Source organism: Bombina bombina, chromosome 3 (assembly GCF_027579735.1).
Source record: "Bombina bombina isolate aBomBom1 chromosome 3, aBomBom1.pri, whole genome shotgun sequence".
In the NCBI taxonomy this organism is placed as follows: Eukaryota; Metazoa; Chordata; class Amphibia; order Anura; family Bombinatoridae; genus Bombina; species Bombina bombina.
In genome coordinates this window covers 806,507,228-806,532,346 of record NC_069501.1, presented here as the reverse complement: position 1 = coordinate 806,532,346, position 25,119 = coordinate 806,507,228, and the positions used below count along the sequence as shown (strand labels likewise).

General features: G+C 40.1%; 1 protein-coding gene across 2 annotated transcripts in view; it reads left to right on the top strand.

Moving 5' to 3' along the window:
- Window positions 1-25,119, top strand: part of SLC9A7 (solute carrier family 9 member A7) — a 363,606-nt gene that overhangs the window by 303,892 nt on the left and 34,595 nt on the right. For both annotated transcript variants that reach the window (XM_053707739.1, XM_053707738.1), the window contains one exon: window positions 18,825-18,888. In XM_053707739.1, coding sequence (XP_053563714.1) covers window positions 18,825-18,888 — 64 coding nt within the window. The remainder of the gene's footprint in view (window positions 1-18,824; window positions 18,889-25,119) is intronic.

The window sequence follows — 25,119 nt, the reverse complement described above, 5'->3', positions numbered from 1 at the left end:
GCCTATCCCTCCCGTCATCCGTGTACTTTTGCTTTGGTATTGGTATCCCAGAAGTAATGATGACCCGTGGACTGATCACACATAACAGAAGAAAACATAATTTATGCTTACCTGATAAATTCCTTTCTTCTGTTGTGTGATCAGTCCACGGCCCGCCCTGTTTTTTAAGGCAGGTACATATTTTTTAAATTATAATTCAGTCACCACTACACCCTTGGTTTCTCCTTTCTCGTTGGTCTTTGGTCGAATGACTGGAGGTGACGTAGAGGGGAGGAGCTATATAGCAACTCTGCTGGGTGAATCCTCTTGCACTTCCTGTAGGGGAGCAGATAATATCCCAGAAGTAATGATGACCCGTGGACTGATCACACAACAGAAGAAAGGAATTTATCAGGTAAGCATAAATTATGTTTTTTTACCTCTATCCTTCCTCATCTCCCTAAGGATAGACTGCCTAGGGATCGCACTAACTTCTCTAATTTGTTGTTGAGAGGGAAACCTCTCTCCAAAAAACAATCACCCATCTCTTGTAATCTAACCCTTCCTATTGTTTCATCAGATACAATTTTTTTCACTCTAAGTAATTGGCTCCTTGGTAAACTCTTAATCAATGCGGGAGGATGTGCACTTTCATACCTTAATAGGCTAATTTTATCACTATCCTTCCTGTAGAGAACTATTTTTAAATCCCTTCCATTTTTAATAATAATAGTATCCAAAAAAGCCACTGATTCCTCACTATACGTGAGTTTGTATTTAATATGTCTCATAGAGACATTAAGATCAGCCACAAAACTAAGCAAGTCGATGTCGCCCTCCCATATGCCAAAAATATCATCTATATATCTAAACCAACATAAACCATATTGTTGGAACATCTTATTAGTGTACACAAATTTCTCCTCGTATACATTCATAAATATATTGACATTTGTGGGGGCGACATTCGACCCCATAGCTGTACCTTGACATTGAATATAGAATTGATCTTGAAAAAGAAAATATTTACAATAGAGGATAAGTTGTAATAATCCTATTGCAAATTCACACTGAGCATTCGACAATATACCATTGGATTTGAAAGCCTGTCTCATAGCACCCAATCCACTGTTATGGGTGATGGACGTATATATGCTATTCACATCCAATGTGTATAAAATTAATTTGTTATTTTGCATAACCAAATCCTCAAGCTTTACCAAAAAGTCTCCAGTATCTTTGATATATGACATTGATTCAGTGGCAAGAGGTCTAAACAATTTATCAAGGTAAATGGATACATTCGTAAGGATAAAATTAGTGCTTGCCACAATAGGGCGACCTGGAGGAATTTTATCATCATTATGTATTTTAGGCAATGTGTAAAAGACTGGTATAGAAAATGTACTTTGAACTAGGAACTTTTACACATTGCCTTTGAAATACATTTTTCAAGTTTTTTTTTTTTACCTCAAAAGAAGGATCCCTATCCAAAGGTTTATAAACCTCCCTGTCTTGTAATTGGGTTTTTATTTCTTGCACATAGTAACTTTTATCTAAGATAACTGCTGCTCCGCCCTTATCAGCCGGCTTACATATAATTTGTTTATTAGCTTTTAAGTCCAGCAGGGCTTTATCTTCCAATCTAGTAAAGTTACTCTGTGCAAAACTCTTACCCCTATTGACTATTCTATCTTTTCGTTTTAAAGCATCTACATCTTTCAGAACCAATTGCATAAAAGTTTCAATGCTGTTGTTACTTATGCTAGGATTAAAGTTACTTTTAACTCTAAGGCCAAGCTTGTTCAATGATAACGCATCAATTTCTTACTGAGTATTCACATTATTCTCTATGCTCGGCTTAACCCTCTGTGGTAAATGTAAATTGCCAAAATGTATTTTCAGCTTAACATTACGAAATAGCGAATGTAAGTCTTTCTGTAGCTGGAAAAAAAATCACATTTAGGTTGAGGGCAAAAAGACAATTCCTTATTAATAACCTTCCTTTCTACGTCGTTCAATTCATGTTTCAATATATTTACCACTAAGCCCGCTTTGTGTTGTTGCGGGTCATCCTTTGGGACTTTTGTTATTTCTGTGAAGTTGCCATGAAGTATACGGGGCTCCGACACCGATTCACCAGCAAGAAGTCTTCTCGTGAAGTAGGTTAATCACCTCAGTCCTGAAATTTGTAGTGTGGGGCACAACTAGGTTATTCTACATGACATCATGTTTTCCATAACTATCTGGTTGTGTGTGATGGGGAAACCAGTAGGAGAACTCCATACCTTTTAAGGCTGGTCTTATATCAAATACAATCAGTACCACTAGAAGAGGATACAGATCTTTATAGATTTCCCGCCACCTCCTTATAGCTAACATACTCCCTCCATATTCCTTACCTACAACTCCATATTAATTTATAAGCCTCACCCCCCCCCCACACACACTTTTCCCCCATCTCTTTGAATTAGAATATCTGCTTTCATTTTAATCTTACCCACTTCTATCAACTCCGCACCCTAACGGTAAGACTCTACAGCTTATTCACCCCACAAGCTCAATAAATCACTCAAATACCACTTAGCTAATTTGTTAAAACAATTTAGGACACTAATTTAAACTCTTAAAATCTCCTGACACTTCTTTATTCCTTATAGCTCCCTTAATAAGGCCCGCCCCCCAATCTCTCCCCTCTTTACTGAGCGGCTCTTGCCGCTGACTCCCCCACCCCTACGCACCTTGGTCCAAGAGTGGCCGACACAAAAGCCAACTCCCCACATCTTACCATCATTAGACTAAAGTGCACCTCTTATATCAGTGTGGGGGACATTAGTCACAGGAGATAATAAACATGGAAGTTCCATTCTAGTTAGTCCGAACCTTCTTTCACACCATATTATTACATTAAATGTGTCCTAGTTAATGCCTGTTTATTTCATTGTTGTACTTGATTTGATGCAATTGTTATTTACGGACGAAATCTGTAAGTTTTATCTACTCACAACTTCGATAAAAAATTGTTTCTCAAAAAAAAATGTATATCCTTTACCTACTGCTAATCTAGAGTTATGGGAAACAGTTCTCAAGGTGGATGGGGCCATTTCCACTCTGGCTAAACGTATTACTATTCCATTAGAAGACAGTACTTCAGTTAAAAACCCTTTAGACAGAAAGTTGGAATCCTTTAATAGAAGGGCCTTTTTACATGCTGGTTATATTCTCAGACCAGCTATTTCTATTGCTGATATGGCTGCTGCTTCTATCTACTGGCTTTTCTAGTCTTTCAGAGCAGTTTTCTGATGATTCGGTTGATGCAAATCTATTGGGTTTACTTCAGAGTGCCAATTCTTTTGTTTGTGATGCTGTGTTTGATATTATGAAGATTATTGTCAAAAGCATTTCTTTAGCAATTCTTGCCAGGAGGGTATTGTGACTTAAATCCTGGTCTGCTGATATGGTGTATAAATCTAGATTGTCTTTCCTTTCAGTGAAAGAAGTTATTTGGGTCTGATTTATATTCTATTATTTTTCTTCCTCAAGACAGAAAGTCTAAAGGAAAATCCAAAGCTTCTAATCGTTTTCAATCCATTTGTCAGAATAAGGAACAGAAAAATTACTCTCCTGTTAAAAAGCCAGGTTCCTCTGGAGACCTAACGCTAACTGGAAGAAGTCTAAGCATGGTAAGAAATACGTCCTTTCTTCTTAGACCGCATTAAGGTGCGGCCCCCAATCCAGAAATTCTGATGGCGGGCAGATTATAAGCCTCTTTCAGGAGACTTAGTTTCAGTCTGTCCCAGATCCCTGGGTTCAGAATGATGTTTCTCAGGGATATCGAACTGGATTCAGAGTAAGGCCTCCCAGAGGAAGTTTTATTCCGTCCATTGTTCCATGGAATTATGTCAAATCCCATCCCCTGTTCCAGTTCCTTTGCAGGGACAGAGGGTGGGAATTTATTCAAATATCTTCATTGTTCCAAAGAACACCAGTTCTGGATCTAAAAATTCTGAACAAGTTTGTAAGGACTCCATCTTTCAGAATGGAAACTATCAGGACTATGTCCACAATAGATTTAAAGGATGCTTACCTTCATGTTCCAATGCACAGAGAACATTACCAGTTACTGAGGTTTGCTTTTCTGGCCAAGCGCTTTCAGTCTGTTGCTCTTCCATTTGGTCTGGTTACAGCTTCAAGAATATGGATTCTGGGTGCCCTTTTGTTTGTAATCAGAGCTCAGGTTATTGCAGTATTTCCTTTCCTGGACGATATCTTGGTTCAAGCTCCATCTTTTCCTTTAGCAGAATTTCACACCAATCTACTATAATTGTTTCTTCAAAAGCATGGTTGGAAGATCACATTTTCTTTGGCTCCTCAGACAAAGGTTACTTTCCTAGGTTTCCAAATAGACTCAGTGTCCATGAGTCTTTTTCTAAAAGAGGAGAGACTGTTAATATTGATCTGAACCTTCAGTCTCTTTCGTTTCCTTCAGTGAAGTACTTGGTCTCATGATTGCAACTTCAGATGCTATTCCATTTGCTTGATTTCACATGAGGCATCGTCAGCTTTGAATGCTGCATCAATGCTGCAGGGATTATACTTAGCTGTCTCAAAAGATATTTTTGGATACCAGTACAAGTCAGTCTCTAACTTCAGTTTATTTTTCAAGGGCTTCTTTTGCTTGTCCGACCTGGACTGGGATCACTACAGATGTAAATCTTTCAGGTTGGGGGTCTCTGACAGCACAGGGGGTTGAGAACCTTGGGAGGTGAGGTCGCCAATCAATGTTCTGGAACAATTTTCAGGGCCCTTCAAGCTTGGTCTCTGTTAAAAAGGGAGTTTTTCCTTCCATAAGGCAGGTAGAGTCCATGACTTCATTCCTTACTGTTGGGAAATACAACACCTGGCCACCAGGAGGAGGCAAAGACACCCCAGTCAAAGGCTTAAATATCCCTCCCACTTCCCCTATCCCCCAGTCATTCTTTGCCTTTCATCACTATAGAAGGTGGCAGAGAAGTGTCAGAAGATTTGGATAGTCCTGTAATGGGTATGTTCCCTTCGAGAAAGGACTGGAGTTTTAAGTAACCATGTCAATCTCTCAGTGAGAGTATTGATGAAAGTTAGTGTCTGGAGATGTAGTTTTTCTGTAAACCCATCCAGACTGTCGCTAACAGCCTGAGCAATCAGTGTTGACGAGTTTCACAGCTTGCTTCTACACACTCAAGTCCATGTCAGAAGCACTGCTGCAAGACTGTCACACTTAAGAGGCTGTGTCTGTTCCACAGCATGAATCCTGAAGGACAAGACCGTTTTATATATATATATATATATATATATATATATATATATATATATATATATATATACAATTTAAAACTCTTTACAGGGTCACAGTGTGGCTCCTTTATACCTCAATAGGGTCAAGGGTTAATATCTCCTTCAGGGAGATTATTTGAACAGTTTGGGGATTTATATCTGCTTAAAGGGACACTGAACCCAAATTTTTTTCTTTCGTGATTCAGATAGAGCAGGCAATTTTAAGCAACTTTCTAATTTACTCCTATTATCAAATTTTCTTCATTCTCTTGGTGTCTTTATTTGAAAAGCAAGGCCTCCATTACATATGCAGAGTCGTCCACAAAATCCTCTGGCGCCAGATTTTACGCGATTTTGGTATCCTATATACAGCACCGCATATAAATGCGGCACGTATATTTCACCCGTTGCTCGCAATTATTACTCCCATAGGCTAACATGGGACCATGTCGTAAATCGGTATCCAATATCCAGCGCAAGGACTTACGTGGCGAAAATGGAGAAATCTTACTCCATTTTTACCTCGCCATAAAAGGCAGCCGTAGCAAGCCTTGCGCTGAGTATGGGAGCACCGTAACTCCCTAAAATGCCTGCAAAACTCAACTAACACCTAACGTATGCGCAATGTCTATCTACCTGTCAACCGCAATCCCCTACCGCAATAACTAATAAAGTCTATTAACCCCTAAACCGCCATAGCCCACAACGCAATAAACCTATTCTAGTATTAACCCCTAAACCGCCATAGCCCACATAGCCTATTAAATGTATTAACCCCTATCCTGCCCCCCCAAGTCTAACCCTAACCCCCCATAACTTAAATATTATTTAAATAAATCTAAATAAATTTACTATTATTAACTAAATTATTCCTATTTAAAACTAAATACTTACCTCTAAAATAAACCCTAAGATAGCTACAATATAATTAATAATTACATTGTAGCTATTTTAGGATTTATTTTTATTTTACAGGCAACTTTGTATTTATTTTAACTAGGTACAATAGTTATTAAATAGTTATTAACTATTTAATAACTACCTAGCTAAAATAAATACAAATTTACCTGTAAAATAAATCCTAACCTAAGTTACAATTACACCTAACACTACACTATCATTAAATAAATTAAATTAACTACAATTACCTAAAATTAAATACAATTAAATAAAATAAAGTACAAAAACAAACAAACACTAAATTACAGAAAATAAAAAAGAATTACAAGAAGTTTAAACTAATTACACCTAATCTAAGCCCCCTAATAAAATAAAAAAGCCCCCCAAAATAATAAAATTCCCTAAACTATACTAAATTACAAATAGCCCTTAAAAGGGCTTTTTGCGGGGCATTGCCCCAAAGTAATCAGCTCTTTTATCTGTAAAAATACAACCCCCCCAAAATTAAAACCCACCACCCACACACCCAACCCTACTCTAAAACCCACTCAATCCCCCCTTAAAAAAACCTAACACTAACCCCTTGAAGATCACCCTACCTTGATTCACCCAGCCGGGCACAAGTGGACCTCCAGAGGGGAAGAAGTCTTCATCCGATCCGGGCAGAAGAGGACATCCAGACCGGCAGAAGTCTTCATCCAAGCGGCATTTTCTATCTTCTTTCATCCGACGAGGAGCGGCTCTATCTTAAAGACATCCGACGCGGAGCATCCTCTTCCATCAACAGCGACTGTAGAATGAAGATTCCGTTAAATGACGTCATCCAAGATGGCGTCCCTTCAATTCCGATTGGCTGATAGAATTCTATCAGCCAATCGGAATTAATGTAGGAAAAAATTGAAGTTTAATCCGATTGGCTGATCCAATCAGCCAATAGGATTGACCTTGCATTCTACTGGCTGTTCCAATCAGCCAATAGAATGCGAGATCAATCCTATTGGCTGATTGGATCAGCCAATAGGATTTTTCCTACCTTAATTCCTACCTTAATTACAGTCGCCGTCGATGGAAGAGGATGGTCCGCGTCGGATGTCTTCAAGATGGAGCCACTCCTCGTCTGATGGAAGAAGATAGAAGATGACGCTTGGATGAAGACTTCTGCCGGTCTGGATGTCCTCTTCTGCCCGGATCGGATGAAGACTTTTTCCCCTCTGGAGGTCCACTTGTGCCCGGCTGGGTGAAAACGGCTCAAGGTAGGGTGATCTTCAAGGGGTTAGTGTTAGTTTTTTTTAAGGGGGGATTGGGTGGGTTTAAGAGTAGGGTTGGGTGTGTGGGTGGTGGGTTATAATGTTGGGGGGTTGTATTTCTTTTTTTTACAGGTAAAAGAGCTGATTACTTTGGGTCAATGCCCTGTAAAAGGCACTTTTAAGGGCTATATGTAATTTAGTATAGGGTAGGGCATTTTATTATTTTTGGGGGCTTTTTTATTTTATTAGGGGGCTTAGATTAGGTGCAATTAGTTTAAACTTCTTGTAATTCTTTTTTATTTTCTGTAATTTAGTGTTTGTTTGTTTTTGTACCTTAGTTTATTTTATTTAATTGTATCTAATTTTAGGTAATTGTAGTTAATTAATTTAATTTATTTAATGATAGTGTAGTGTTAGGTGTAATTGTAACTTAGGTTAGGATTTATTTTACAGGTAAATTTGTATTTATTTTAACTAGGTAGTTATTAAATAGTTAATAACTATTTAATAACTATTGTACCTTGTTAAAATAAATACAAAGTTTCCTGTAAAATAAAAATAAATCCTAAAATAGCTACAATGTAATTATTAATTATATTGTAGCTATCTTAGGGTTTATTTTAGAGGTAAGTATTTAGTTTTAAATAGGAATAATTTAGTTAATAATAGTAAATTTATTTAGATTTATTTAAATAATATTTCAGTTATGGGGGTGTTAGGGTTAGACAGGTTTAGGGGTTAATAACTTTATTATAGTGGGGGCGGCGGCAGATTAGGGGTTAATACATTTAATAGGCTATGTGGGCTATGGTGGTTTAGGGGTTGATACTTGAATAGGTTTATTGCGTTGTGGGTTAATGGCGGATTAAGGGTTAATAGTTTTAAGAGGTAATTTGCGATGTTGGGGTTGGCGGATTTAGGGGTTAATAATTTAGTTATTACTTGCAGTGTGGGTTTGATGGCGGATATAGGGGTTAATAGTTTAAATAGGCATATTGTGTTGTGGGGGGTTGTCGGTCTAGGGGTTAATACATTTAATATTAGTAATGAGAGGGGGGGATTGCGGATAAAGGGGTTTTTCGTGTCAGGCTTATTTTTGGGAGGCATGTTAGACTTTTACGGGAGATTTGTTATTTTCTTTACTTTTCTTAGGCGCCGGCAGTTTCTAAAGTGCCGTAAGTAACTTGCGACTCCAGAAATTTGTATTTACACTTATTTCTAGACATCGCTAGTTTATCAGACTTACGCCACTTAGGAAATGCCGGCTGGGTTTATGTAATACCCCGATGTGCAAGGTGAAATTACGGGTGGCGCAGGTTCCCACGCTTGCGCCGAAACTTGCGCCGTATATTTGATCGCGCCCCAAGAATGTAAGTTTAGATGCCGGCCCATTTTTGGTGAACAACCTGGGTTGTTCTTGCTGATTGGTGGATAAATTCACCCACCAATTAACAAGTGCTGTCCAGAGTTCTCAACCAACAATTGGCTGGCTCCTTACTTAGATGCCTTTTTCAAATAAAGATAGCAATAGAACGAAGAAAATTTGATAATAGGAGTAAATTAGAAAATTGCTTAAAATTGCATTGCATCTGAATCATGAAGGAAACAATTTTGGTTCAGTGTCCCTTTAATGTGATTTTTTTTAGGCTCATAGACTCTGTTTTTTGGCTTGGAACAAACAGGTTTCACTTTTGTTTTTGAAGTGTTGCACAGCTCATAATAGCTTAGCACCCTTTTTCATAGAAGGGGAAGTCCTGTCTTACGTACCACGTGACCGGGTGCGGTCTCTTTAATTTCCTAAGATCCTGCTGCAGACATCACTCCTGAGGAGAGCGTTTTCACTGTTAGTTTTCTGGGTCTAGGAGGTGGTGAGTGCCCCAGCCATTGGGAGTATTAAGGTGCCGTTTTTTTAAATAAAAGCATTTATTTTTGATTGTCCTTCTGTGGGTATGTACAAAGCTATGGAGGACTTTGATACTACATTAGAAGGTTCCACTCCTTTTGTACTGATTAATAATTCCTGTTTATATTGTGAGGAGGCTGTGGTTTGCCCGCCTGCTCAATTTTGTTCCATTTGCCTAAACACTGTTCTAAAGTCTAAGAACTAATCCTCCATCCGCGGTGTCTGCTGCGCTGAGTGCCTTTCCTCTCTCTAACAAACGCAAGAGAATGTTTAAACATAGTTCTCCTGACCTAGAGTCATCTAAATATTTGTTGGATTTAGCTACTATATTCCAGCTACCTAAAGGATGAGTTAACCTCTGTAGCTTCAGAGGGTGAACTTTCTGAGTCGAACATTTCATTTACTAAACCACCTTCAGCGGAGGAGATTTAAAATTGAGCATCTGCCTTTTTTTTTTTTTAAAGGAGTTTCTGTCCACTCTAGAGGTTCCAGAGGCTACACTCCCTGAGGAGCCAAAGATCCCTAAATTAGACAGAGTTTTACGAAGATAGGACGGTCCCTCTGACTTTTCCTGTACCAGTTAAGATAGCTAACATTATTAGTAATGAATGGGAAAGAGTAGGAACTTCTTTTTCCCCCTCGTCTACTTTTAAAAAATTATTCCCGGTCCGACTCTCAATTTGATTTGTGGGGCTTCATCCCAAAGGTGGATGGCGCTATCTCCACGCTGGTTAAGCATACTACTATCCCTCTGGAGGATAGTTCTTCTTTTAGAGAGCCTATGGATAAAAAAAATGGAAACTTTTCTGAGGAAGATGTTTCAACATACAGGCTTTCTGTTTCAACCGGCGGCAGCTGTAGTCGTGGTTGCTGGAGCAGCTACCTACTGGTGCGACACTGTCGGAGTTCATTGAGGCAGAGACTCCCCTTGAGGATATTCATTTGAGAATTAAGGCACTGAGAATTGATAACTCCTTCATCTGTGATGCGAATATGCAGATTATTAGCATAAATGCAAAGGCTGCTGGCTTTGCGGTTCTAGCCCGCCGGGCTCTCTGGTTGAAGTCTTGGTCTGCAGATATGACTTCTAAATCCAGACTCCTTTCTCTTCCCTTCAAGGGGAAGATTTTATTTAGCCCAGGGCTGGACTCTATTATCTCTACGGTTACCAGAGGGAAAGGTCCCTTTCTACCGCAGGATAAGAAGAATAGGCCTAAGGGACGGCAACTGTCTAATTTTCGTTCCTTTTGTGCTGACAAGTCGCAACAACAGCAATCCTCATCCAAGTCCTGGAATAAGTCCAAACAGACTTAGAAGCCCGCAGAGAACAGAGTGGCATGAAGGGGCGGCCTCCGATCCGGGATCGGATCGAGTAGGGGCAGACTGTCTCTTTTTTTCAGACGCTTGGTTCCAGGATGTACAGGATCCTTGGGTCCTGGAGGTTGTATCTCAGGGATATAGGATAGGATTCAAGTCTCATCCTCCCAGGGGCAGATTCCTACTCTCCAGTCTGTCTACAAGACCAGAAAAGAGGGCTGCCATCTTAGGTTGCGTACGGGATCTCTCCTCTCTAGGAGTAATTGTCCCGGTACCTACAGCAGAAAGAGGTTTGGGGTTTTATTCAAACCTTTTCATGGCTCCAAAGAAGGAGGGAACTTTTCATCCAATTCTGGACCTAAAGTGCTTAAACAAGTTACTGAGTGTTCCCTCTTTCAAGATGGAGACAATACGGTCAATCCTTCCTCTGGTTCAGGAAGGACAGTTTATGACCACAAAAGACCTGAAAGTTGCATACCTTCACGTCCCGATTCACAGGGAACATTTTCAGTTCCTAAGGTTTGCTTTTCTGAACCAGCACTTACAGTTCATAAAAAGGTTCTTGGGGCTCTTCTACCCATTGCCAGAACATGAGCGTAAAAACATTTGGAGTCCCTTCTCAGTCTTCTTCAATCACATGGATGGAAGATAAACTTGGAAAAGAGTTCGCTTACTCCAAGTACAAGAGTGATTTTCCTGGAAACTATAATAGACTCTATATCCATGAGAATATTCCTCACAGATCAGAGACGATACAAGCTAACTTCTGCATGTCTTGCCCTCCAGGACTCCTCAAGACCCTCAGAGGCTCAGTGTATGGAGGTAATCGGATTCGTGGTGTCCTGCATGGGCATCATTCCTTTTGCCAGATTCCATCTCGGACCCTTACATCTATGCATGCTGAGACAATGGAATGGCAACCATTCAGATCTGTCTCAACAGATTGTGCTGGACAGCCTGTCAAGAGACTCGCTCTCCTGGTGGCTCTGTCCAGATCATCTGTCCCAAGGCACGTGCTTTTTGAGACTGTCCAGGGAGATTGTGACTACGGACGCAAGCCTTTCCGGCTGGGGAGCCATTTGGGGTGCCTAGAAGGCACAAGTCTGTGGACTCAGGAGGAGTCCTCCCTTCCGATCAATATTTTGAAACTCCAGGCAATCTTCAAGGCCTTGAAGGCTTGGCCCCTTCTGGGTTCGTCCCAGTTTATCAGATTCCAATCAGACAATATAACCTTGGTTGCCTATATCAACCATCAAGAGGGAACGAGAAGTTCCTTGGCGATAGAAGTATCTCAGATACTAGAGTGGGCGGAGACTCACATATGTTCTCTTCACCCGAGGTGTTTGCAGAGATATGCAGCGATTGGGGGACGCCGGAGATGGTTCTCATGACATCCCGCCTCAATACCAAGCTACCCAGGTACGGGTCGAGGGATCCTCAGGCGGAATTGATAGATGCCCTATCAGTACCATGGACGTTCAGACTCATATCTTTTTCCTTCATTACCGCTTCTCCCTCTTGTGGTGGCTCACATCAAGCAGGAGCGAGCATCTGTGATTCTGATTGCTTTGTCGTGGCCGTGAAGGACGTGGTTTGCGGATCTGGTGGGGATGTCCTCATCTCCTCAGTGGAGGTCACCTTGTCACAGAGATCTGCTGATACAGGGTCCCTTCATTCATCAAAATCTAGATTCTCTGAGGCTGACTGCATGAAGATTGAACGCTTAGTCTTAGCCAGAAGAGGGTTTTCTGAGAGTGTTAACGACACTCTGATTGAAGCATGTAAGCCAGTTACTCGTCATATCTACCATAAAGTGTGGAGGACTTACTTGTTCTGGTGTGAAGAGCGTGGCTTTTCCTGGCATAAGGATAAGGTTGATATCCAAGGGTTAGTGGAAACAGCACACCTTTATCTTTTTCCAGTGGGGCACGGAGTGACAGACTTGCCAAGTCTCCTCAGTATCCAAAAATTCAAAAACTCCAGCCTCCACATTCAATAAAAGACCTTTATTCTTTCACATATAGGGTCCCAGGAACATATACAACGTTTCAAGCCCGCAATAGGCTCTTAGTCATGTACACTTTAATTATATAGGTTCCTGCCTTTTATACCTGCACCTGTTGTCCATTAACCCATTCCATGAAAACACAGCTATTACAACAGCGGCATCTTGTGGATGCAATTCATATTACATCCATATTTATTTCTTATGTTTTCTAAATGGAATAGGTAAGTGACATCTGTATAAAAATTAAAAACAACATAAAACCTATATATACAATTAAAAGAGGAGCATAGAAATTTAACCAACTAGAGTAATTTACAGCATTAGGGGCTAGTGTACAGAGTAAATATTAGAAAGGGCAAATGCTTGAAAATCCAAATTTTAAGTTTTTGTTTTTCATATTATAGCCAAATAACAGTTTACCAAAATTCTGCACTGAGTTCATTCTTCCAGACATATTTGTATGCACTATGGGAGGTGCAAGATCTTTAATAGATGTTGTAATAAGGATAAGGTTGCCAGAATTTTATCTTTTCTCCAGGATGATCGCCAGGATGATCTGGAGAAGGGACTGGAGATATCGGCCCTGTCAGTGTTACTGCACAAAAGATTGGCTGAGCTTCCTGATGTGCAGTCCTTTGTTAAGGCTCTGGTTAGGATAAGACCCGTGTTTATGTCTGGGGCTTCGCCTTGAAGCCTCAATCTTGTTCTTAGTGTTTGGCAGCAGGCTCCGTTTAAGCCTATGCATACTGTTGACATTAAATTATCTTGGAAGGCTCTGTTTTTGTTGGCTATTGCCTCTGCTTTGCAATGTGATCCCCCTTATCTGTTTTTTTCATGCTGATAAAGCAGTTTTCGCACTATACTAGGGTTCCTCCCTAAGGTGGTGTCGAATCGTAACATTAATCAAGAAATTGTTGTTCCTTCCTTGTGTCCTAATCCTTTTTCAGCGAAGTAACGTTTGCTTCACAATCTAGATGTGGTTCGTGCCTTGAAGTTCTATCTTCAGGCTACTAAGGAATTCAGATAATCTTCCTCTTTGTTTGTCATCTATACACGGAAGCGTTAGGGGCAGAAGACTACTACTTCCCTATCTTTCTAGTTGAGGAGTGTCATCCGTTTAGCTTATGAGACAGCGGGACGACAGCTTGATTACGTCTCTAGAGCAGTGGCTTCTTCAATGGATCAGATTTGTAAGGCGGCTACCTGGTCCTCCTTACACACATTTTCTAAATTTTACAAGTTTGATGTGTTTACTTCGGCTGAAGCAGCTTTCGGGAGAAAAGTTTTGCAGGCTGTGGTTCCCTCAGAATAGGGTACACCTCTTTTTTTCTGTTCCCTCCCGTTATTCATTCAGTGTCCTCTGGAGCTTTGGGTGTATTATTTCTTCTGGCACCTTTTATACCCTGATGTTTCTCCTACTTTTCCTTGTTCCCTCGGCAGAATGAATGGGGGATAGGGGAAGTGGGAGGGATATTTAAGTCTTTGGCTGAGGTGTCTTTGCCTCCTCCGGGTGGCAAGGTGTTGTATTTCCCAGCAGTAAGGAATGAAGTTGTGGACTCTCCCTACCAGGAAGGAAAGGAATTTATCTGATAAGCATAAATTATGTTTTTCTCCGTTTCCGGAAAGACAAATTCACAGCCGTAGCTTATATCAACCATCAGGGGGGAACTCGCAGTTCCCTGGCTATGATGAAGATGTCTCGGATTCTCTCTTGGGCAGAAACCAATTCTTGTGTAGTCTCTGCAATTCACATCCCAGGAGTGAACAAGTGAGAGGCAGACTTTCTCAGTCGTCGGTCTCTACATCAGGATGTGTTTAATCAGATTGTTGATCTTTAAGGTTTCCCAGAAATAGATCTGATGGCATCTTGTTTTAACAACTAACTTCCCAGGTACTTTACGAGGTCCAGGGATTCTCAGGCAGAGGTAGTGGGTGCTCTAGTAGTTCCTTTGTCATTCCAGCCTGTTTATCTGTTCCATCCTCTGGTTTTTGGGGGGTCGCGGCGACCCTGAAACATACTGAAATGTGCAAACTCTGGATACCCCTGCAATACCATGAAGTACATATTAGCTGCAGCAGCAAGTGTTTTTTGTTTTCTTTATAAGCTCCGGTTCAGCTATTAGATCACACTAGACTACGTTTCCAGACACAGCTACATTATTGAGAATACAAGTACAATCACTAACTTACTTAACACTTAGGCATCTCCTCGCTTGCAATCAGAGTGGCCGCTCACCTCTGACAACTACCGCCCACCCCTTTCAACAGAAGCTTGCGCGCAGGTTGTAACCATATGCTGTGCAGCTTTCTGCATCATGTGGACACCACAAAGCTACACTGCACCACTGTGTGCCTGCAATAAACTTTTGGGGTTAAAGACAGAGCCACAGGCCTATAGCTATGCGGTGCTTTGGTTGGACTGTGTGGTTAAACAATTGGTGGGTGGGGCTAAGGCAGCTGTCCCACTACTGAAAGACACTATCACTGTGCACAGCTGGCCTTGCAGGCGGCAGGTATAGCATGGTCATGCAGTCAGTCACCAATCTGGAGCCGCTGTCATGCTGCTGCCGCCGCTTGCTGTGTCAAGTTGCAAGTGTTTCCTCCTCAAGAGGATACAGAGTGAAGGAGCGGTCCGTCTGGATCTCACAGAAGTGCCGCCCCCTGTTGAGTGCCGCCTGGGCCATTGGACCCACTTGGTCCCATGGTTGAGCCGGCCCTGCCCATGTGGCCTCACAGGATTTGGTATGCGGATCTGGTTCAAATGTCCAATTGCCCTCCTTGGCAATTTCCTCTGTGGTCAGACCTTCTGTTTTAAGGTCCTTTTTTCCATCCAGAGCTCAAGTTTCTAAACTTGATGGCATGGAAATTGAACGCTTAGTTCTAGTTCAGACTCTGTGAAACTCTGATTCAGGCTCGTAAACTTGTTTCTTGGAAGATTTTTTACAAGGTTTGAAAAGTCTTCATTTCCTGGTGTATAAATCATGCTTTTTCCTGGCATTCTTTTAGAATTCCTAGGATTCTTCAGTTTTTGCAGGATGATCTTCTAGATAAGGGTCTTTCTGCCAATTCTCTGAAAGGGCAGATTTCAGCTCTCTCAGTTTTGTTCCACAGGAAGATTGCTAATCTTCCTGATGTTCATTGTTTTGTTCAGGCTTTAGTCCGTTTTAAACCTGTTATCAAGCCTATTTCTCCGCCATGGAATCTTAACCTAGTGTTAAAGGTTTTGCAGGCGCCTCCTTTTGAATTTCTGCATAAATTGGACATTAATCTACTTTCTTGGAAAGTGTTATTTCTTTTGGCAATATCTTTTGCTAGAATAATTTCTGAATTGTCTGATGTTTCTTGTGAGCCTCCTTATCTGATTTTTCATTAGGAAAATGCTGTTTTACAGACTTCATTTAATTTTTTGCCTAAGGTTGTTTCTTTAGACAAAATTGGTAGAGAGATTGTTGTTCCTTCTTTGTGTCCTAATCCTAAGAATGTGTCTGAAAGATCTTTGTATTCTCTGGATGTTAGGGCATTGCAATATTATGTTGATGCTACTATACTTCTAGGTTGTTTGTTTGTTTGTTTTCTAGGCCTAGGAAAGAACAGAAGGCCTCTGCTATTTATTTAGCCCCTTAGTTAAAACGTTTGATCCACAGAGCTTATTTGGAGGCAGGTCAGCCTCCACCGCAACGGATTACTGCTCTTTCTACTAGGTCAGTTGCCGCTTTTTGGATCATGGACTCTCACCACCTGTATGAAAGAAAACATAATTTATGCTTACCTGATAAATTAATTTCTTTCATGGCGGTGAGAGTCCATGAGACTCCACCCTTTGTTTTTTGAGGGTTAGATTTTTTTGATCACATATTTTTGCTGTGCTCCTTTTTTGGCTCTTATTCCTTTTTCTTACCTCACTTGCTTGGCTATATGTTAGACTGAGGTAGTGTATGTGGGAGGTGGGAGGGGTTTCATAGAGCTCTTGGGATTTGGGAGTCTTTGCCTCCTAGTGGTAGATAAGAGTAATTCCCATGAGTAATGGATCATGGACTCTCACCACAATGAAAGAAATTAATTTATCAGGTAAGCATAAATTATGTTTTTATGTGTAAGAATGTGTATTGCATTTACATATCTTTAGTATACTGTATGTTAGAGGCTAGCAAGCTTGTATTGTGCATGTCTATGCAATAACAATTTATGTGTGAGTATGTACAAGACTCTTTATTTACATAGGAATACTGTTATTTTCAGGGCAGTGAAAAAAATGCTAACCTGGTTTCAAGTCTTAAGCTTTACTAAATAAATAATAGTTCTTCCTGATCTTTCACAATTACAGTGCAGAGACCTACTGACAGGGCTTAGCTTTTCTAACTTTGGCTGAAATCCCATGTTACACCCATTAGATCATATAAATGTCTCTCTCGTAGCTCAACAATAACACACTGTGGTCAGATCAAGGCTTGCTTGTTTTCCTAATCTCTTAGCAAGTTATTTGAATGAAATGTGAAGACAAAGTCTAAATAGTTGCTGTCCTCTTACTCCTGGAATCTTAGCTAATACGCAGATCTCATTCACTCTAGTTTAGCAGAAATATTCCAGAATGTAGCTTTGCAAGACATTCTTAAAGCAATGGCTGACTAGTTTATTTGAAATTGAAGAGCTAGTCTTGCTATCTCCTTGTATAGGAGAGACGCACAGATTTTTGTATATAGAATTAGGAATGAAAAATACTTGGGATTCGGCAGTGAAATTATTTGACATTGTTTCATCAATGTACTGAAAAACAGCTGCAGAGAATATCTCTCCCTTATATACACCACATGTTGTAACCCAAAGCTGACACGGGTTATAGAATAGTGTGTGGAAGCTCAGGGGCTTGTGAGGTTAGATGTCATGCTTGGAACAGAGTCTGTAAGAAGGTACAAGAGGCATGCAAGTGTTAGGAGAGCAAATTAGGCACCATGGTTGGGTGCAGAATCAGTCAGCGGGCACTTGAGGCAGACCAGAGTCAGGGAACTTGTAGAACAGAATAGGCTTCAGTACACGGGGGGATAAGACAACAAATTAAATCCAGAGAACAGTCTGAGTTCCAATGAAACTAGTGGTTACAATAGCCATAAAGGAACTGGTACACAAGTACTTTAGAAACAAACATGAAAAATCCGGAGCACCCTTCAAGCAGTTTGAGGGTGTTTGTCTTGATCTTTTGGGGTATTCCCCAGTCTAGTCACATACATAATACAAAGGTCTCTGTCCTGCATTGCACATTCACAGGTTAGCATGACATTATTATCAGATTAATTGAAATTGTGTGTGTGACCTTCTACACACTTACTCCAGGTTTTATGCAAATATTCCGTTTCACAACACTGACACATTGTGACTAGATCAGTGATTTTCTTTCAATCTAACAAATACCTGAATGAACAACTGTTTATACATTCGAGTTCAGTATATAGTGACTACATTTCAGGTGTAAAAATCTAATTTTTCTAAACAAAAATCTGTGAAAGTAGTTTGAAACTTCCCTCTACATCTTCACCTTAAATTGAGCAAATTACAAAAGTATGATGACTTAGACATTTTTTATGTTAATTTTCTTAATTTTTTTTGGTTAAAACAGAACTTCTTGTTCTGTAAACATAAATAAATGTGGAAGGGAGGGTAAATGAAAGGCAAACACAAGTCCCTTGCCAAAGATAATTGTTTTGAAACTAATCAAAATAATGAAAGTATGTGACTGATAATCTTGGCATTTTTATCATTTCTGGCTTGCCACTAACCAGTTGTTTGATCACATGTGTGTAATTGGGTTGTTTGTTTTCTAGTCACCTGCTTGTAACACTCAAAGAATAAGACCTTTTATAATAAAATTCTGATGTATTATATTAATTAAATATGTTAATGGTGACGTATGTACGCTAATTGCAAATGTGTGTTTCTTAAACTACTGTTTTTCATTAGTTTATATACTGAAAGCTGCTAATATTAAGCTTATGTGTTGCTTTGCGAGAAGTTACATGATTTACTTTAATAATCACTCAGTGATTGATCTATGTTTAGTAGCTGCTTATCTGGATGTGTAATAATACAGTTGACTTTGTAAAGGGTTGGAGAAATTTTCTTTACTAGTGTGTGACTATATGTTAATTTATTCCATGTCTGGCAGAGTTGGAGTTGATCCAGATGAAGACCCACCGCAGACTAATGACAGCTTTCAAGTTCTGCATGGGGTGAGTAATTGCACCCTTAATTCCTCTGTTATGAAGACAAAATTATTGTCAATTGGGTATGAAGTACAGTGGCTATTTCACATGATGAATAAAATGTTTAAAATATAAAAAAAGGAAAAATGTTTATCTGGATGGGCAACTGGTGAATTGGATCAGTAGGCACCTACAGAGGTAAAGGTAGGTATAAAATACTGATTCCTTCTACTTAGGGAACAATTAGGAGGCTCACATATGACAGTAAATAGATAAAAGAAAATAGAGGGCTAGATTACAAGTGAGGCGCAAACGATTTTGCAAATTTTTTTTTCACGATCATTTGAGCTCCGTTTTTAATTGCGCTCATATTACCATGATCTCAGAGCTTTGGTTAACTGTTTTTGCAAAACAAAAAATTGTCACAAAACACATAAAAAATACATTACAAAGTACAGTTATACTCATAAAAACATTATCTAATAAAAATTATTTTAAAAAATTATTGCATTAAAAAGTTATAACTGAAGGACACAGTAATATTTCAGTAGTGAAATGAGGTTTATTGGATTAACAGAAAATGTGCAATATGCATCAAAACGAAATTAGACAGGTGCATATATTTGGGCACCCTTGTCATTTTGTTGATTTGAATACCTGTAACTACCTAGCACTGATTAATTTGAACACACAATTGATTTGGTGAGCCCATTAAGCCTTGAACTTCATAGACAGGTGCATCCAATCATGAGAAAAGGTATTTAAGGTGGCCAATTGCAAGTTGTTGTTCTCTTTGACTCTCCTCTGAAGAGTGGCAACATGGGGGCCTCAAAACAACTCTCAAATTACCTGAAAACAGAGATTGTTCAACATTATGGTTTAGGGGAAGGCTACAAAAAGCTATCACAGAGATGTAAGCTATCAGTGTCCACTGTGAGGAACATAGTGAGGAAATGGAAGACCACAGCACAGTTCTTGTTAAGGCCAGAAGTAAAATATCGGAAAGGCAAAGGATGGTGAGAACGGTCAAAAACAAACCACAGACCACCTCCAAAGACCTACAACATCATCTTGCTGCAGATGGTGTCACTGTGCATCGTTCAACAATTCAGCATATGTGAGAGTGATGCAGAAGGAGCCTTTTTGGCACACACGCCACAAACAGAGTCGCTTGAGGTATGCAAATGCACATTTGGACAAGCCAGCTTCATTTTGGAAGAAGGTGCTGTGGACTGATGAAACAAAGATTGAGTTATTTGGTTATAACAAGGGGCGTTATGCATGGCAGCAAAAGAACACAGCGTTCCAAGACAAACACTTGCTAGCCACAGTAAAATTTGGTGGATGTTCCATCATGCTGTGTGGCCAGTGCCGGTTCTGGGTATCTTGTTAAAGTTGAGGGTCGCATAGAGTCCACTCCATTTCAGCAAATACTTGAGAATAATGTTGAGGAATCAGTCACAAAGTTGAAGTTACGCCGGAGCTGGATATTTTAACAAGACAACGACCCAAAACACTGCTCAAAATCTACTCTGGCATTTATGCAGCGGAACAAGTACAATGTTCTGGAATGGCAATCCCAGTCCCCAGACCTGAATATCATTGAAAATCTGTGGGATGATTTAAAGCTGGCTGTCCATGCTCGGCAACCATCAAACCTAACTGAACTGGAGATGTTTTGCAAGGAGGTATGGTCCAAAATACCTTCATCCAGAATCCAAACACTTATTACAGGCTATAGGAAGTGTCTAGAGGCTGTTATTTCTGCTAAAGGAGGCTCTACTAAATATTATTGCAATATTTCTGTTGGGGTGCCCAAATTTATGCACCTGTCTAATTTCGTTTTGATGCATATTGCACATTTTCTGTTAATCCAATAAACCTCATTCACTACTGAAATAATACTGTGTCCTTCAGTTATTTGATAGATCAAAATGAAATTGCTGATCCAAACACCCAATTATTTATAAATGAAAATCATGGAAATTGTCAGGGGTGCATGTGTATATGTGTATTTACAGACCTATATACACACACATATATAATATATATATATATATATATATATATCAGTGACGTCAGAGGCTGGTGAGGCAGTGGCAGGATATGCCTTCATTCTTTAGATATCCTTTGTTGAAGAAATAGCAATGCACATGGGTGAGCCAATCACATGAGGTATCTATGTGCAGCCACCAATCAGCAGCTACTGAGCATATTTAGATATGATTTTCAACAAAGGACATCAAAAGAATGAAGAAAATTAGATATTAGATGTAAATTGGAAAGTTATTTAAATTTGCATATGGGTTTCATATGGGTTTCATGTCCTTTTAAATGGTGTCTTGGAAAACTCGTCAACATCTGATTTTAGTCTAAAAGGATTGTAACAGAAACTCTTGCCAGATAACACAATGCTTGCTCTGATTATGAGATCTAGAAATCCATGCCCATTAAAATATGTTTAAAACATACTTTTTACTTTAATGCTGCAAATTATGCTTATAGATTCTTTCATTACATAAGGGATGAGAGTCGGAGGGGGAGGAAGAGAGACAGAGAGAGAAAGAGACCATGGGGGAGAACAACACATAAGGAGAGAGATGGATAGATAGAGAGAGACACACACACACAAGGGCATTTTAAAGTAATAAAACAGCAGAGCTACAGAGAGTTCAGAAAATGAGTCTATAATTTAGTGTGAAGTACAGAGGCAAGCTGCTAAGTTAGTGGGTGTAAAGTTTGAGTAAACAAAATACAAAAACGACCCTGCTGTAAAAGAGTAAACAAGCACTAAACCACATTCATTAAATTATCATTTTCACTAACAGAATCCCTTTCAGTAAAATCTTACTTTAATAAGATGTGGCTGAAACACTGCTCTCTGTGCCTCTTTTCCTGCTCTGTAAGGATTCAGGAAGTGACAGTGGCACATTCCACTGCACTTAGAGGGGAAGAACAGAACTCTCTTTTTCACTTTAGCAAAGCTAGCAGGTTCACAGGACAGCAACAAAATATATGAAAGTTGTTTTTTTCCGTTTTTGTTTTGATTTATATGATTTAACATCCAGCCCCAACCCTATGTTCCACTTACTAATGCCTCTCGCTGGATTGGTTCAGCCCAAATAGGACTGCCTCAAATAAGCAGTTAATGGGCCATGCAATGATCTTAACCACTTGCATCCAGTAGGTGGCACAGCATGTTGTGTAATGCTGGGCAGACCTGCTTGTGCCTCTCCATTGCACAACATATAGCTGTGAGAGAAAAAAATGCTGGGGAAAAAAAATTACAATTTTTTTTTTTAAAGCCAATAAAAATATATATATTTCTCCAACATAGGTGTGTCCGGTCCACGGCGTCATCCTTACTTGTGGGATATTCTCTTCCCCAACAGGAAATGGCAAAGAGCCCAGCAAAGCTGGTCACATGATCCCTCCTAGGCTCCGCCTACCCCAGTCATTCTCTTTGCCGTTGTACAGGCAACATCTCCACGGAGATGGCTTAGAGTTTTTTAGTGTTTAACTGTAGTTTTTCATTATTCAATCAAGAGTTTGTTATTTTGAAATAGTGCTGGTATGTACTATTTACTCAGAAACAGAAAAGAGATGAAGAATTCTGTTTGTATGAGGAAAATGATTTTAGCAACCGTAACTAAAATCCATGGCTGTTCCACACAGGACTGTTGAGAGCAATTAACTTCAGTTGGGGGAACAGTGTGCAGTCTCTTGCTGCTTGAGGTATGACACATTCTAACAAGACGATGTAATGCTGGAAGCTGTCATTTTCCCTATGGGATCCGGTAAGCCATGTTTATTACGATCGTAAATAAGGGCTTCACAAGGGCTTATTTAGACTGTAGACTTTTCTGGGCTAAATCGATTCATTATTAACACATATTTAGCCTTGAGGAATCATTTTATCTGGGTATTTTGATATAATAATATCGGCAGGCACTGTATTAGACACCTTATTTCTTAGGGGCTTTCCCAAAGCATAAGCAGAGTCTCATTTTCGCGCCGGTGTGGCGCACTTGTTTTTGAGAGGCATGGCATGCAGTCGCATGTGAGAGGAGCTCTGATACTTAGAAAAGACTTTCTGAAGGCGTCATTTGGTATCGTATTCCCCTTTGGGTTTGGTTGGGTCTCAGCAAAGCAGATACCAGGGACTGTAAAGGGGTTAAAGCTTAAAACGGCTCCGGTTCCGTTATTTTAAGGGTTAAAGCTTCCAAATTTGGTGTGCAATATTTTTAAGGCTTTAAGACACTGTGGTGAAAATTTGGTGAATTTTGAACAATTCCTTCATGTTTTTTCGCAATTGCAGTAATAAAGTGTGTTCAGTTTAAAATTTAAAGTGACAGTAACGGTTTTATTTTAAAACGTTTTTTGTACTTTCTTATCAAGTTTATGCCTGTTTAACATGTCTGAACTACCAGATAGACTGTGTTCTGAATGTGGGGAAGCCAGAATTCCTATTCATTTAAATAAATGTGATTTATGTGATAATGACAATGATGCCCAAGATGATTCCTCAAGTGAGGGGAGTAAGCATGGTACTGCATCATTCCCTCCTTCGTCTACACGAGTCTTGCCCACTCAGGAGGCCCCTAGTACATCTAGCGCGCCAATACTCCTTACTATGCAACAATTAACGGCTGTAATGGATAATTCTGTCAAAAACATTTTAGCCAAAATGAACCCTTGTCAGCGTAAGCGTGGCTGCTCTGTTTTAGTTACTGAAGAGCATGACGACGCTGATATTAATATCTCTGAAGGGCCCCTAACCCAATCTGAGGGGGCCAGGGAGGTTTTGTCTGAGGGAGAAATTACTGATTCAGGGAACATTTCTCACCAGGCTGAATCTGATGTGATTACATTTAAATTTAAGTTGGAACATCTCCGCATTTTGCTTAAGGAGGTATTATCCACTCTGGATGATTGTGAAAAGTTGGTCATCCCAGAGAAACTATGTAAAATGGACAAGTTCCTAGAGGTGCCGGGGCTCCCAGAAGCTTTTCCTATACCCAAGCGGGTGGCGGACATTGTTAATAAGGAATGGGAAAGGCCCGGTATTCCTTTCGTCCCTCCCCCCATATTTAAAAAATTGTTTCCTATGGTCGACCCCAGAAAGGACTTATGGCAGTCAGTCCCCAAGGTCGAGGGAGCGGTTTCTACTTTAAACAAACGCACCACTATACCCATAGAGGATAGTTGTGCTTTCAAAGATCCTATGGATAAAAAATTAGAAGGTTTGCTTAAAAAGATGTTTGTTCAGCAGGGTTACCTTCTACAACCCATTTCATGCATTGTCCCTGTCACTACAGCCGCATATTTCTGGTTTGATGAACTGATAAAGGTGCTCGATAGTGATTCTCCTCCTTATGAGGAGATTATGGACAGAATCAATGCTCTCAAATTGGCTAATTCTTTCACTCTAGACGCCACTTTGCAATTGGCTAGGTTAGCGGCTAAGAATTCTGGGTTTGCTATTGTGGCGCGCAGAGCGCTTTGGTTGAAATCTTGGTCGGCTGATGCGTCTTCCAAGAACAAGCTACTAAACATTCCTTTCAAGGGGAAAACGCTGTTTGGTCCTGACTTGAAAGAGATTATCTCTGATATCACTGGGGGTAAGGGCCACGCCCTTCCTCAGGATCGGCCTTTCAAGGCAAAAAATAGACCTAATTTTCGTCCCTTTCGTAAAAACGGACCAGCCCAAAGTGCTACGTCCTCTAAGCAAGAGGGTAATACTTCTCAAGCCAAGCCAGCTTGGAGACCAATGCAAGGCTGGAACAAGGGAAAGCAGGCCAAGAAACCTGCCACTGCTACCAAGACAGCATGAAATATTGGCCCCCGATCCGGGACCGGATCTGGTGGGGGGCAGACTCTCTCTCTTCGCTCAGGCTTGGGCAAGAGATGTTCTGGATCCTTGGGCGCTAGAAATAGTCTCCCAGGGTTATCTTCTGGAATTCAAGGGACTTCCCCCAAGGGGGAGGTTCCACAGGTCTCAGTTGTCTTCAGACCACATAAAAAGACAGGCGTTCTTACATTGTGTAGAAGACCTGTTAAAAATGGGAGTGATTCATCCTGTTCCATTAAGAGAACAAGGAATGGGGTTCTACTCCAATCTGTTCATAGTTCCCAAAAAAGAGGGAACGTTCAGACCAATCTTAGATCTCAAGATCTTAAACAAATTTCTCAAGGTCCCATCGTTCAAGATGGAAACCATTCGAACTATCCTTCCTTCCATCCAGGAAGGTCAATTCA